At 40.4% G+C, this 16,114-nt stretch overlaps 1 protein-coding gene across 1 annotated transcript; it reads right to left on the bottom strand.

Moving 5' to 3' along the window:
* Positions 1–8: 8 nt before the first annotated feature.
* Positions 9–14,228, bottom strand: SPDYA (speedy/RINGO cell cycle regulator family member A). The gene is made up of 6 exons (XM_032774850.2): positions 13,781–14,228; positions 12,519–12,577; positions 12,138–12,223; positions 6,711–6,882; positions 3,648–3,948; positions 9–255 (listed from the first exon to the last, which is right to left on the bottom strand). The coding sequence occupies exons 1-6, from the start codon at positions 14,007–14,009 to the stop codon at positions 167–169; spliced, it is 936 nt and encodes a 311-aa protein (XP_032630741.1). The 5' UTR covers positions 14,010–14,228; the 3' UTR covers positions 9–166.
* Between the last annotated feature and the right edge of the window lie 1,886 nt (positions 14,229–16,114).

Below are 16,114 nucleotides of genomic sequence, written 5' to 3'. Positions count from 1 at the left end.
ACTGAATGTACATTTTTATATTCCATGTACAATCTAAAGAAGGGACGCTAATGAAATAGTTCACTATGGTACAGCTATGCAATTCTGTTTGTTTCTAACATTTTATAATTGATCTTGCAATGAGTTTGGTATTCTGAGCTATATCTAATAACTCTGGTCAAACATTTCATTCTTCATTTCCTGTAAACCAGTCCATGGATTTGTCCTGATTCATGCAGCTAATCTTTCTCTCTTTGGTGAATAGACTGTTGCAATCTACCAGAAATTAAAAAGAAAGAAAGAAAAAAAAGAATTTGTTTACATAAGGTAAGAGTACAATAGACCAAACTGAATTCTGCTACAGATGCAATTCCTGTTTGCATTGTTATGTACCAATCAATATTGATCACCTTTGTTAGGAGCAAAATATGTTTGCATAATTCTACATCGAGTCAATAGGAAATGCAATTCATGGAATTTTGGCCCTATTATCTATATTTATTTACTACAAGGCACTGTTTACACAAAGAAAAAGACCAGTTACTGACAAGATTTTTCTTGCTATACCTCTGTCAATCAGGGCTGAAGATTGTTTGGCTGATAGTGGTCAGATCATTTTCAACATCATTACAGAAAGCATGTCTACTATTTTGTTAGAGGGAGAAGAGGAGGCATGGTACTGTGGACAAAGCATAGGACTGAAGAGTCAGGAGTTCTAGTTTTAATTCCATCCCTGTAACACACTTAGTAGTTTTGGAAAAATCTGTGCCTGAGTTTCTCCCTATTTAAAATCGATATGCTAAAACTTCTCTACCCTATGGGCTATTCTGAGATTGAAAGAGAAACCATCCACAGGGACACCGTGAACCTGACTATATACAAAGTGCTATCAAATGCATGAAGTATCAGAGGGGTAGCCGTGTTCGTCTGGATCTGTAAAAGCAGCAGAGAATCCTGTGGCACCTTATAGACTAACAGACATTTTGGAGCGTGAGCTTTCGTGGGGGAATACCCACTTCGTCTGACGCAGGTAGTGGAAATTTCCAGGGGTAGGTATATATATGCTAGCAAGCAAGCTAGAGATAACGAGGTTAGTTCAATCAGGGAGGATGAGAACCTGTTCTAGCAGTAGAGGTGTGAAAACCAAGGGAAGAGAAACTGGTTCTGTAAATGGCAAGCCATTCACAGTCTTTGTTTAGTCCAGAGCTGATGGTGTCAAATTTGCAGATGAACTGAAGCTCAGCAGTTTCTCTTTCAAATGCATGAAGTAAATTAACTAATTTTTTTCCTAATCTCTTTCATATATAGTAATCTTAACTCTTATCTGTAACAGTAGTAAGTTTAAAAAAATTGGGACAGAAGTGTGATTGTAGTCTCAAATTGGAGTCTCTGTGTAAGTGCAAAGTATTTTAATAATGAGCTGAACCTGTGATATGTTCTGCTGGACTCATCTGCCTAATTCCTTTTCTGTTATAAATATCACACAATTGAAAAATTTTCAACGTTTAAAAAGCCCCTTAGAATTGGAACAGTTTACGGAAAATATCAAAACAATAAGTATAACACTCTGTAGGATTCCTAATGCCAACATTTCAATCCCATTTGCACTAATGGAAAAATGGATATTAAAGATAATTTATTATGTTTCCAATTTTTATTTAGATAAATTAATCCCACTCCTTCAAAGATGTATGCATGTATTTAATGTTTCACACTGAGTCGTGCCCAGTGGTTAAGCATGTTTAAATTTTGGTTTATAAAATGAATCTACCAAAAGATAATCATCTAAAGCATGATCCAGTCTTAATACTTAAATTAAAAATGAACAAACACCTCCTTTATATGGTGGAGACTTCTCAGATACAATAAAAGCTATCTAAGATTTTAGAGTGGGAGGTGGGTTAGAAAAAAACAATTGATTTAATGAGTGATCAAGTTCAGAATATATATGATAGCTGCACTGGTTCTTGTTTGTTTTTTTAAACCCTGAGCTTGTGTTGCTCACAACAGTAATCTTAAAACTCAGATAAACATAATTTATTCTTATTGTTGCTTCTAACAAACAGGAAATGTTAGAAAGGAATTTTCAGAATTAATCTGAGAACTTAATAGTGGACAACTTCTTGCTCATAGTAGTATATATTCATCAACAGTCCACTGAAGTCAGTGAGTAGCTATGAATAAAAGTTAACAGGATTTGTCAACTCCCAGAAGAGTTAGAATTGAGAACAGTTAAAGAGACAAGGATAATTTCCACAGACCTAGAACATTTTTAGTTCATTCAGTCACAGAGTGTTTAGATTAGTACTAACAAGAAAGGGTAATTTACAACAAAAGTCATAAAAATAATCTGTTATTGTGATAGTAAATTTCGTCTAACAAGACTTCAGAATAGTTTGGTGAAACAAAACATACTGTAGGGGGAGGGATAGCTCAGTGGTTTGAGCATTGGCTTCATAAACCCAGGGTTGTGAGCCCAATCCTTGAGGGAGCCACTTACGGAACTGGGGTAAAAATCTGTCTGGGGGTTGGTCCTACTTTGAGCAGGGGGTTGGACTAAATGACCTCCTGTGGTCCCTTCCAACCGTATGATTCTACAAGTATGTAAAGAACCCTGGAGGGAACTCAGAATAGTTTTGCAAAAGATGCCTTAAGATAAAACATTAGCTGCTCAAACAGACAGATGCACTTTCTGATACTGAAACATTTGAGACTTGTCTCCTAAGGGTTTACTCAAAATATACTCATTTATTTTACCAAGAATAGCACACAATCTGGATAGAGTTCTGGTTACAAATGGGATTGTTAACTGGCTTTACAACACTGCTAAATCCTTGGAGGTCAAGAAAATTGATTTAATAAATGTTCACAATTCAAAACTAAAACATGCTTGGCATTAATTAGCACATTTGTTGGTAGTCTCTGTCTAGGTGCCTATATGGCCCCCATTCCCATAAATCTGAGTCTTAGTAGAGTGTCCAAGGATTTAATAGGCATGAAGACTACTCTGTGGTCTTATTACTAGAAAAGCTTCACCACACTGCTCTGCCAGTGTTTCTCCAGGTTAGAGATAAGCAACCTTGTCAGGGCAGCTAAAAGAGCTTTTATTGCTGCTATTTGTGGTATCCCAATTCTGTAGATAAATAAAGCAATGGAGATTCTAGTCTTTCACAAGCACTACATTCATTCTTTCCAAAACTAACATGCAAGTGGAATAGGAAGGGGCTTGTTTCTCACTTTATGTCAAGCTTTTGGTTAAGTGAGAGACTTCTTACATACAGAGCAAGGGTAAAGCAGAGCTCAGTCCTGCAGCAGAGGTGTGTGCTTTAGAAATGCTGATATATTAGATGTGCAAGACAGGTGGTTCTCAAACTTTTGTAGTGGTGACCCCTTTCACATAGAAAGCCTCTGAGTGCGACCCCCCCTTCTAAATTAAAAACATTTTTAAATATATTTAACACCATTATAAATGCAGGAGGCAAAGGGAATTTGGGGTCGAGGCTGACAGCTCGCGACGTCCTGCCCCCATGTAATAACCTCATGACCACCTGAGGGGTCCCAACCCCCAGTCTGAGACCCCCTGTGCTGTACAGATACAGCAGATTCCAGGTTAATAAATATATACCTAAACTAAGTAAATGAAAGCGACTTACAATACTAAACTGTACCTTGGGAATAACAGCAAGGAGAAGGATCAACTAGCATTTTTTCAACTGGGAAAGTGTCCTTCAATTCCTGAGATACATGTTGCTCCATGATCTCTAAAGTCCCAGTGGATGAAGAAGATGAGGATGATAATCCCAGTCCTACAAATCTTCCTTTCTTACCACAAAGTGAACAATCTGCTGGTGTGGCACTTGGTCCGCGGGGCAGCTGCACTTCATCTTTGCTGTAATTTCTGACAGCCCCACTGTGATGCATGGAACGTTCTCGCTGCCATATATAATGTGATGGAGCAATAGCCATTACCTAGATTAGAAAAATCTTTAGAACCAGTGTAAGAAAAACAATAAGCAAATACTGGACAACTGAAATGAACAGAAACCTATTTCTATTTTTAAGTATATGTTTGTCCTGGAAGATGGTACCTCTGTATGAAACTGAATGTTACGGTGGAAAGAACAAGTTTCAAAATACCTCCTCTGTGCAAAAATTATTTGGTGATGCAATAATCACTTTAATTTCTAATTGATGTAGGGATTCAAGGAAGAAAAGCCACATTCAGTTTCCATCATATCTGTGTCTGAGAAATACACATCATTGGTTTAGAGTGGTACGGAACTTAGAAGTGCTCTTTGCTGGCTGAACCACTCTGGATGACTTAATTAAAATTTCCTTAACTTTACAGTTTGACAAAGTCTTGTGCCGTTCCACTTATCCAGTGTAAACCCCCAGTGTGAACTGTATCATGCTTTCCAACAACTGATGATGCCATAGTTTCAATATGGAACCTCCTACCAGATTTAAGATTGTTTGGGGAATTTTTTTGTTTCCTCAAACAATTTTTTCTGTTATCAGTTCTCACTGTGCTAGGCTGTAACTGTGCAGTGTCACAGTATTTAATGGAAATAGATAAGCTCCCATCTTTTCCAAATCCAAACAGAAAATATATTTCACTACTTTCTGCAGTTCAATCCCACATGTCACAACAGGGCCCTTCCTGGCAGTAGGAATAAATCCAACCAGAGAACATTGAGGAATAGTATTTATCAGGTTGACTTTTTTTTCCTTTTCTGTTAAGCTCAGGTTTGAAAAACAGGATGAAATAATGCAAAAGCAATTAATGGCTTGTTAAAACACCTTTAATTTTTAGAAATAAAGGGTAAAATCCTGGCCTTACTGAAGTCAAATGGAGTTTTGCTATTGAGTTCACTTGGGCCAGGATTTCATCCAAAGTATTGGACTTTTATCTAAAAATTGAAATTGACAATTTTCTAAGTAGTTTGAAAAATGAAATAATTCTAAACTAAATGAAGTGACTTGCATAAACAGTTTCCTCTTTGCTGCAAATTCCTTCATTCAGGACCAACAGTAAATAGGGTATCTGTATAAGACACAAAAAGAACAAGAGTACTTGTGGCACCTTAGAGACTAACAAATTTATTTCAGCATAAGCTTTTGTGAACTACAGCTCACTTGGACTCTGGTCAGCAAAAACTCATGTAGCAACTTTGGTAGTGAATGCTCAGTGGCACAATGTAAAACTTTCCAAGTGCAAGGTAGACTGGCTATGTGGGCAATTTTTAAAAAATTTGGATATGGAGTTTGAAACAGGGTTTTATTGAGTTTACCCTAAAAACAGAGGCCTAGATCCACAAAGGTAGCTAGGCACGAAACCCCAGACTTAGGCACCCAATGGCTTCAGTCTCAGTTTTTGGCTCTACTGCAATCCACAAAACTCCCACCAAGCCCTGTAGGAGCCTAAACTCACTCAGCGTCTAAGTTTTCAGGGTAAAAGTTCCCAAGGTGTCTAAGTTTCTGCCTCTGGGCATGCACACTGCTACCTCACTCTAGGTATCCAGGCACCTGTCTCCCACCTAAGTGCCAGAGCAATTCACAAGCTCGGGGATGATATGCATTCATCCCCCTAAATCATCTGAGGGGCCCAATCCAGAAGGTGTGCTCATAGGCCACCTACCAAATCAGGTCCCATTCAAAATCTGTTCAGAAGAGGTGGTGGTGGTGCCTGGCTTATAACATTTATCTCAGTGGTAAGAGCACCCAGTGGGAGTCTCAAGTTCAATTCTTCCCTCTGCCAGAGTGGGAGAAAAGAGGTTGGAGAGCCCTGTTTAAATCCTGTCTTCCCTTCTAGCAGAAAGGGGAATTGAACCTGGGTTTCCTACAGCCCAAGTGAGTGCTATAACCACTGCAATAAACATTAGAAGATGAGTGGTACTCTCTCCTTCTCCTCTGGCTGTTCTGTGTAGAGTGAGGCAGGTGCCTAACATTCCTGCAAAAAACTATTTAGGTACATAAGACATGTGGCTCTAGGAGACAGGTTCCTATATGTGGATTGCTAGGAAGAGATAAGTGTGTCCCTGAGGCCTAGATTTAGGCACTTATATAAATATATATGGAGCTATACCTATCTCATAGAACTGGAAGGGACCTTGAAAGGTCATTAAGTCCAGTCCCCTGCCTTCACTAGCTGGACCAAGTACTGTCCCTGATGGGTTTTTGCCCCAGATCCCTAAATGGCCCCCTCAAGGGCTGAACTCACAACTCTGGGTTTAGTAGGCCAATGCTCAAACCACCAAACTATCCCTGCCCCCCTTAGTGCCATGACACCATTTTGCATACCCCTCTTATTGGCTCACATAGGCAGCTCCCCACCTAATATGCTGGCTTTTGTAGATCGTATTTAAGGCACCTAACTCTTCCCATTCATTATATAGGGACCCTAGGCACCTAATTTAGGCTTTGTGGATTATGGTGGTATTTCTGTGGTTTTATAGGCACCTAGAAGTTAGGTGCCACAGTGCTCATAGTTGCAAGCCTAAATCCCTTCCTGAATCCAGGCCCGAGTTCCTAAGAATGCATATTAAATGCAAAGGAAAATAATCCATTTCAAAACAGAATAGGCAAATCATTAAATTTCAGGTGCTTTTTTCCCCTTAATCCCTGGTTTATCAATACATTTCTGTTAAAGACAATATATCTAATATATATCAGACCAGATCCTCAACTGGTGTAAATAGCTCAAGAATTGAATGCATGAAAAGCCTGCCTACCTCTTCACAGCACCGTCTGCTTACAATAGCCCTGTAGTCAATTCTACCCCAGAGCTGGTCTCTTAACTTTAAGAAGTTAGGGAAAAGCTTCCGCCAGGTTTTTCCCAAAGCCCATGGAAAAATTTCATACTTTGATTCTTCATCATCTTCTTCAACTGTATTTGCGAGATACCTACAAAAATATATATTAAGGATCTCCAACCTTGAGTCACCACATCACATGATTTTAACTTCACACACCTTTAAAATACATTCCTTACTTCCACTAGTTTGGGAAAATTTGCTACCAAATTTTAGACTTCTCCCAGGATGAAAGGAATTTTCTGGTTTACTTCAATCCATTAATACAAACATATATGAAATATGAATTGGCTTTGTGCTAAAGTTCACTGGATGGGCACATACATTAAATATAATCCAGTTTCACTACTTTGCCAAATCAACAGGGCATCCTCACATTAAAATGAATAGTTTTTGATTGACTCCTTGGGATATGAGGCACAAATACATTATCTGAGGTTTAAAAGTTTAAAGAAAATGTCAGTGATAGATCTGCTTCAAAACTAAGGCCTTACAGGCCTTGTCTACATGTGAAAATTGTACTTCCTAAACCAAGTCGGTTTAAAAACTAGGAAGCAAAAAATATTCAACATTAATAAAGCAGCAAAATAAATAAAAACATACAATAGGTACAACACCATTTTTAAGGGGAACTCACTTTTTTAACATCCACATCTCTCCGTTCTTTCAGAAAATATTTCTTGTTCCTTGGTTTTGTCCTTCCTACCTCCTCCCGCCCCCCTCCCCCCGACCACAGGCAAATATCGTTACCTCCTATCTAGAGCCACAAACCACCACAATCAGCTATTAGTACAGCTTGCTAAAGGGTCATGAAAGTTTAGCAGCCTAAACACAAAAGTCCAGGTTCACAAAAGGAACAAGGCACTTAACTCCCCACTTTAGATTCTTAAGTGAAAAATTTAGGCATCAGTGAGGTCCTCAAAACCCCTGGTTCAGCAGCTGCTTAACCCAATAAGCATCTAAATTCACTCAGCATCTAAATTTTCACTGTAAAAGTCCTCTACGTGCCTACATTACTGCCTCTGGGCATGCGCGCTGCAGCCTCACTCTAGGTGTCCAGACACCTGTCTAATGCCTAAGCTCCGGTGAGATCCTCTAACCAGGTAAAGATAAGTGTTCCTCTGCCTATCTCACCTTCAGTGGCCAATCTGGCAGATGTCATCAAAGCATGCCTATTGGGTTGGGGCCCATACAAACTGAGGAGGCAGCAGAGATGGCAGCACCTCCTTTCAGCCTAGTGGGATTATAACACTCGGGATATGGGAGACTTGGATTGCATTCTCCCCTCTGCCTGATCAGATGAAAGGATTTAAATAGGAATTTCCCATCCCCCAAAGGCGTGTCTTAGCCACTGGCCTAGGGGATATTCTGATATTCAGTTTCTTCTGTTGCAGCTGTCCATTTTGGATAAATTTTAAATAGTCGTCAGGCCAGAAAGAGAGTGAGAATGATTCTATAGCCTGGACGATAAGCCACTAATTTGGGAGACCCAGAATTGAGTCCTCCTGCTCCAATAACTGTTGCCATCTTTATCACTTGGTTTCACACACATTTGCTGACAGCAGAGATATGGAGAGACACAGGAAAAATGGGTTGAATTCCAGGCTCTGGAAGGGAGTGTGCTCTAGATTCAGGCACAGACTGTTCTGCCCCTTTCCCTGAAATTTGATCCCTTCTGTCCTGTCTGTCTCCTCCCCACCACTGGATCCTTGTGGCAGTGCCATTCACCCTGTCTATCCAATCCAGTCTCCACTCCTCAGGCTTCTTATCCTAATCTCCTTACCCAGACAGTCCCAGCTGTCCCCAGGGCCGCCCAGAGGCGGGGAGCAAGTAGGGCAATTTGCCCCAGGCCCCGCAGGGGCCTCGCGAGCCGCTCCGGGTTTTCGGCAGCCCTTCCGCAGTGGGCCCTTCACTTACTCTGGGTCTTTGGCGGCGAGTCCTTCAGTGCAGCCGAAGACTTGGAGCGAGTGAAGGACCCATCGCTGAAGTGCTGCTGAAGCCTCAGAGTGCCGCCTGGTGAGTACAAGCACTGCAAGGGGCAGAAAAAAAAAAGCAGCGATCGGTGGCACTTAGGCTGCTCTACCGCTGCCGCTTCATTCTTCGGTGGCAATTCGGCAGCCGGTCCTTCCCTCCGAGAGGGACCCGCCGCTGAATTGCCGCCGAAGACCTGGCCCTGCCCCAGGCTCCCTGAATCCTCTGGGTGGCCCTGGCTGTCCCCCATCCGGCCCCAACTCCTTGTCCCCAGTCCCCATGGCCCAGCAATCTCAGGTTACATCTGCATTACAGGATAATTCCGAATTACATTAAACCGGTTTTATAAAACATATTATAAATTCGATTTCACGCAGCCACACTAGGCACAGTAATTCGGCGGTGTGCGTCCATGGTCCGAGGCTAGCGTTGATTTCTGGAGCGTTGCATTGTGGGTAGCTATTCCATAGCTATCCCATAGTTCCCGCAGTCTCCCCCGCCCCTTGGAATTCTGGGTTGAATCATTGTCGCGGGTGGTTCTGGGTAAATGTCGTCAGTCATTTCCTTCTCCGGGAAAACAACAGCAGACAATCCTTTCGCGCCTTTTTCCTGGATTGCCCTGGCAGACGCCATAGCACGGCAACCATGGAGCCGTTCAGCTTTTTTATTTTACAGTCACCAGATGTGTACTGGATGCCGCGAACAGAGGCGATATACTCCAGCGCTACACAGCAGCATTCATTTGCTTTTGCATGATAGCAGAGATGGTTACCAGTTGTTCTGTACCGTCTACTGCTGGAGTAAACTGGCAATGAGATGATGGTTATCTCTCCCCTTTGTACTGTCTACTGCTATCATGAGTGCCCCTGGCTGAGATCGGCCGGGGGGCACAAAAGCAAAACTGGGAATGACTCCCCGAGTCAATCCCTCCTTTATGGTTTCTAAAAATAGAGTCAGTCCTGCCTAGAATATGGGGCAAGTGTACTAGAGAACCAGTGTATCAGAGAGCACAGCTGCTCCGTGTCAGTATTCACAGGGGGTGCCCCTGCAACAAACCCCACCCGTTGCTTCCCTCCTCCCCCAACCTTCCTGGGCTACCGTGGCAGTGTCCCGCCCATTTGTGTCATGAAGTTAGTAATAAAGAATGCAGGGAAAGAGTTTTAGTGACATAAAATGAGGGGGAGGCAGCCTCCCGGTGCTATGATAGTCCAGGCAGGACATTAATGGTGCAGTGTGGGGGAGAGGAGCCCAGCATGCCACTGCTATGATAGTCCAGGCAGTACAGAATCTTTTCTTTACACAGGAAAGGGAGGGGGCTGATTGAAGCTCAGCCCCCAGTTGTTATGATGAAGACGGTTACCAGCCGTTCTGTAACATCTACTGGGAGTGACCAGGAATCATTCCTGTTCTGTTTTAGCCAGGCGCCCCCCCGGGCTGGCCTCATCTCCGCCCCCGGCCAGCCTCACCTGAGGCCAGCCAGGAGCACTCACGGGCTGATGGTGATGATGGATATCAGTCATATTGCACCGTCTGCCACCGGGGAGGGGAGAAGAACCGGATACTGCTCTTCACTGCTGCAGCATCGCGTCTACCTACAGCATTCAGTAGACATAGGGTGACATTGAAAGAAGTCAAGAAACTATTTCCCTTTTCTTTCATGTGCGGGGCAGGGGGGAGAATAAATTGACGAGCTATTCCCTGAACCACGCCGGACAATGTGTTTGACCCTATAGTCATTGGGAGCTCAGTCAAGAACGCAAATACTTTTTGGAGATTGCTGTGGACTGTAGGATAGCTGGAGTCCTCACTACCCCCTCCCTCTGTCCCTCCATGAGCGTCCATTTGAGTCTCTGGCTTCCCGTTACGCTTGTCACGCAGCACTGTGTAGACTGGAGATTTTTTTTTCAAATGCTTTGGCATTTCGTCTTCCCTAATGAAGCTCTGATAGAACAGATTTGTCTCCCCATACAGTGATCAGATCCACTATCTCCCGTACTGTCCATGCTGGAGCTCTTTTTGGATTTGGGACTGCATCGCCACCCGTGCTGATCAGAACTCCATGCTGGGCAAACAGGAAATATAATTCAAAAGTTCGCGGGCCTTTTCCTGTTTACCTGCCCACTGTGTCCGAGTTCAGATTGCTGTCCAGAGCGGTCAGTGGTGCACTGTGGGATACCTCCCAGAGGCCAATAATGTCGATTTCCGTCCACACTAACAGTATTCCGAAGAAATACTATCGATTTTAGCGTTACTCCTCTCGTTTTGTAGGAGTACAGAAATCGATTTAAACAGCCCCTTAAATCGATTTAAAGAGCACTGTAGTGTGGACGGTTACAGCGTTAAATCGATTTAACGCTGTTAAAATCGATTTAACGGCGTAGTGTGGACCAGGCCCAAGTTCCCCCTTACAGCTCCTGAACCAGTCTCTCCCTCCTCCCCAGTGTATCCAAGTTACAGTCTCCCTCCCAAGGATCCTCATCTAATCTCAGTCTCCCTCTCCACCTGTCCCTGATTACTTTTCCCGTTTTCTTTTCTCCTTCCACATCCTAGCTCGTTCTCTTTGGTTCCCAATCTCCTTGCCCAGCCAGTCCTCGTCTCACACCTTCAACTCTCAGCCACAGTTTCTCTCCCTGCTCCAATTCCAGTCTCATGAGACTCCTTGTCCCAACCTACTCCTTTCCCTCTCCCAGGTCTGGTTTGTCTACTCTGCATTTGAATCAGACATCTTTCTCCATGCTGCCTGGGTCCCAATTGTGATAAAGACGCAGTGGTGGGGAAAAGCACAGTAAGAACACAGAAGAGACAGACTCCCTTCCTCTCAATTCCAATGCCCATTCCTGCCCCCAAGCCAGGAGGAGCCATTATAGGAAAAGTTGTTCTGAGACTCTGCACCATGCTCAGTTGCTCTGTGCGAATGGTGTAGGTGCAGTCTTGTCAGCTAGGAGCTGTGAAAATCTTGAGCTTGCTTCATGAGGGCAGAATTTTTGGAGATTACAGCTGCTAACATTGAAGTGTCTACTGAACAACATGTATGAACTGCAGTTTTTAAAGGCTTATAATTTGGTCATATTTGGGCAGATTTTCACAGGAATGGCAAAAGGCACTCCCTTAATACAAAGGCAATCCCCCTGCCAAATTTCAAGTCCCTGCTTCAAAGTCTGGGGGCACTATTCAAAGAAAAGATCTCAAGTAGTTTTTAACCTGGGCAAATTAATGGACTTTTCTCTAGCCTGCTCAGATGGGGAAGGGTTGTGATGTGAAACCTCTCCCCATAAGAATCCTAATTTATAAATCAAAATTATGAATGGAATAAACACAGAACTAAATCAATGAAAAACATGTTATAATTCAACCAAATATTTAAAGAATACTTACAGAGCAACAAAGAAATTAAGTCTGGTGTGCTCATTTACACTGAAGCTAGCCCTCTTGAAATAAACAAAAGTCATTGCCAAAAGATACTGTTAGAAAAACATAAAATATTAAAATACAACATTAGTATTTTTTTGTTTTGTATATAAAATTTCCTAAAAGGACGTAACATCTTTTAAATCTGTTTCTGACATCACCACAAGATTATATTTTATTAATTTCCCACACTCAGAAAAGTGTAAATTGTTTCCTATGTTACTTTGCCAGAAGCTGTGTGAATACATTAGAAAGCAGAATATGGTTTATTTTCATATTGCAATATCAAGTGATTAAAAGTAAAAGGCGCAAAAAGTGGCCTATTAACCAAAACGATACCAAATTTACCTTATCTGCAATTTTACAGCAGCAGTCCATCCACAGGAAATCTTGAATTAGATCATCATCTGCAACAAAAAAACAGTGGTGATATTTCAATTAAAAAAATGATTTTTTTTTAATTGAGTGGGGGAGGGAGGAAGCATTTGTTTCTACAGATATAGATACAGATGGCATTTTATCAAGCCAAAGAAAAAAAGATTGGCTGGACTGATCAGTAGGGAGCAGAGCGGCTGACAGAAGAGATATGTTAGGCTTAGAAAAAAATCTAAACAAAAGCAAAAAGAGAAGCCATAACAAAGGCAAAATGGAGAACACAAAGAACCAAATTCTCTGTTAACATTAGTGAGTGCAACTCAACTGAAAGTCACTGTATGGTGTTTTTCTGTTTATTTTATTCCCTGCACTCTTAACGGGTTGTATATAATTTACATTATAATTTATGATTATTTCTGATTAACCACACAGTTTTGAGAGTGTAGAAAGTCTGTCTGACAACCATTAGTAAGCAAAACAAATTTGATGGCTTGGCTAATCAATGTACCACTTTTAATAACCATTCTGCAGATATGAAAATTTACTGTAATTGGCTACTATAAATTCTCTACTCTGATTGACTCAATATTTTCAAGTTAGCATTAAAACAGCTTTCCTCTATTTCTCACTCTTTTCAGCTGAAGCAGAAAAAAACAAAAATTATATGGAAGGGAGAAGAATACTAATTTCTCCAAACACCTTTCTTCCATCTACATTCATTTCACTTTCCGCCATACATCACTAGAAGGCTTTTCTTCCCACAATAATGTATTTGCTTACATTGGTGGGAAATTTAGCCTCTTTCAAATCTGTTCTGAAACATAATGTAAAACAAATGTATACTGGCAAAGAGAGCCTTGCTGACATCTAGGGTGGGATCGGAATGAAGGAAGAAATAAAAGGGAGAGAAAGGAAATGATATGTGTAGGAAGGGTCAAATGATTTTTGTTTTATCTTTAAGCAATGTATTTTTCAGCAGTTTGACAGCCCTTTTGTAGTTATTTTTATTTAAAATGTAAATATTTATATACTGAAATATAACAGCTGTGGTGGAGGAATGGGAGTGTTTTCAGTTAACTGAGGAATAATATTCAGCCACTTCAGCGCAAGATATGGCTGTTAACGTATGCATGAGAAGCACTCTCAAGTTATATTTAGAAAACATAGTTGCTTATAAAAAGTATTTTAGTGTTCAATCAACACATTTTACTCCAAATGTATAATTGTTAACCTACCAAATAGTTTAAAGAAAGCAGTCATTTCCTGACGCTGAATAACCAGACATGCACCTTTTGGACGTTTAGACTTATTACTGTGCACATCTTTTTCACAATTTTCCTGACTGTCTTTAAAAATAGGACGTTTTAGACTAATAGATTTATTTTGCTGGTGTGATGTAGATGCACTTGACTTTATATGAACAGTGACAGTGCGAGGTGTCTGACAGACCAGATGATGTCTCATTTTTGTATTGAAGATTCCTGTTAAAATAAAAAAAGACAATATTAACAATAGAGATGATTATATAGATAAGTTGCAAAATAAAAGGCACCAATAAATCTTTTTTCTATATCCATTTTGGTGTCAAGAGAAACCACTGATATAACAAAAAATTCATACACAGTTGCTTTGCAGACTCCCTCTCTGTAACTGTATTATTTAGCTTAAGCATTTTCATGTATAGTTTGTATGGAAGATGAAATGCAGAACAATTGTATTGTACTAACATAAGTCCCAATCCTGCAAACACTAATGTAAACAACTTTACATATGAGTAGTCCCACTGAACTCAGTGTGGCAATTCACATGTATAAAGTTACTGGGGTATAAGTATTCGCATGATTGGGGCCACGATGTGTTATAATGAGCAATATAATGCACATTTTATTTTTGCTTTTTTGTACCACTCAGATTGCATGGTCATCTTGTGAAAATAAAATAATAGTTGGCATTAAAGTGCCCATAGTCAAAGATTCTCTCTACATTATATGAAGTTTTATGATAAATATCTGTTATTAATACATCTGTATTAAATTGTGCAATATGAGATTTTACTAGATAAGTATTGTGTGTATTAAAGATTGGAATTGGAAACTTGATTTTTTAAGTGCAATTATAAATATGTGCTCATGAATGCTAGAGATCTATTAACTTGTATACAGATTTGTCAATACATTTTGCAACTAGAATTTGGACTGAAATCAGCAATTTAACTTTTATAGACTAACAAACAATTTCAGCTGGATGCTACCTACCTGTACCAATTCAAATTAATGATGTAGGGGTGAAATTCTAACATAACCCATTACTAACCTTCTGAGCCATCTAGCACCTTGTATTAATAATAAATAATAATAATAATAATAATAAAACAAAACTATCAGAACATTATAATCCCAAAAATGGTATGACTCCTCATAAGCCACCCAAACACCCATGCTATAACCCTAGTACTTTGAATTTCTATAGTACCTTTCATCCCAGCATCTCAAAGAACTTTATATCTTCTGAGATAAGGACTGTGATAATTACTTAAGACTAAGGCCCTATCTTATATCAATGTGAATTGAAGACAGGGGCCTTACCTGAGGTAAAACTTTCCCATAGAGAAAGACCTCATCATTCTTTTCTCATTCAGAATTTCCAGTGAAATATCCCTTATTAAAAAGGTTGCATCATCAGACTTACATGCTCCCATTTTTTCATTAAAAACTATAGTAATCAAAGGCATCTTTATTTTTACCTTATTTGCAATTAGTGACATAGGACTGGAAGGGACCTCCTGAATCAGAGTCCAGTCTCCTGCTATTGTAGGCAACCAATTTATATAATCCCAATCATAAATGTATGAAGCTCCATTTAAATCTAGTTAAATTGTTTACTCCCACAATTCCTATTGGAAGACTGTTCCTGAACCTCACTCCTCTGATTGTTAAAAATGTTCTTCTAATTTCCAGCCTAAATCTATTCACTGCCAGTTTATACCCATTTGTCCTTTTCCCAACGTTGTTCCTTATCTTAACTGTGTGCTCATAAATAATACCAATGGAATTAAATTATTGGCAATTTTAACAAACTATTGTTAAATTCAAGCAGAACATAATGTTACAGTAACAGTAAGGTCCTGAACTATTTTTATAACATTTGTTTCTGAAGTGTTGCAAGTATAGCTTGGACAGAGAAAACTCCCCCTTAAACAGATCGTCAAGGAAGTCAAGCTTTTAGATAAAGTGAGGTTGCATACAATTTCAGCTTCAAGAAGATACCAGAGTGAGGGTGAGCAGAATATTCTTGGGTGGAGAGTGGGAAGAGAAGAGAAGTGTAATCCCCTGGTGAAGGAAAATAATTGGGGGTGGGAGAGATGAAATGGTCTGTTAATCACCACAATAGGAGGAAGAAGGGATTGCTAATCTCTAGGAAAAGAAACGAGCAATCTTTGGTAGCAAACACAAGGGGAGGGAAGTATTTTTTAGAGAGGGTGTTAATACCCAGGGAAAATTAATCCATCTCTCCCTTACCCCCAACATAATCCTCTCTTCTCAGAGTTATCCAAGCACAAAATACAGAGA

This window comes from Chelonoidis abingdonii, chromosome 3 (genome assembly GCF_003597395.2).
Source record: "Chelonoidis abingdonii isolate Lonesome George chromosome 3, CheloAbing_2.0, whole genome shotgun sequence".
Taxonomy (NCBI): Eukaryota; Metazoa; Chordata; order Testudines; family Testudinidae; genus Chelonoidis; species Chelonoidis abingdonii.
Note: the sequence above shows the minus strand (reverse complement) of the source record. Positions and strands in the feature narration are given on the sequence as shown.

Excerpts from the sequence above, each read along its gene's own strand:
- SPDYA (XM_032774850.2), bottom strand. The coding sequence starts at position 14,009 with ATGAGACATCATCTGGTCTGTCAGACACCTCGCACTGTCACTGTTCAT. Across the intron at positions 12,578-13,780 it reads TGCTTTCTTTAAACTATTTG|ATGATGATCTAATTCAAGAT; the intron begins GTAGGTTAACAA and ends TTTTTGTTGCAG. Across the intron at positions 12,224-12,518 it reads GCTGTAAAATTGCAGATAAG|TATCTTTTGGCAATGACTTT; the intron begins GTAAATTTGGTA and ends TTTTTCTAACAG.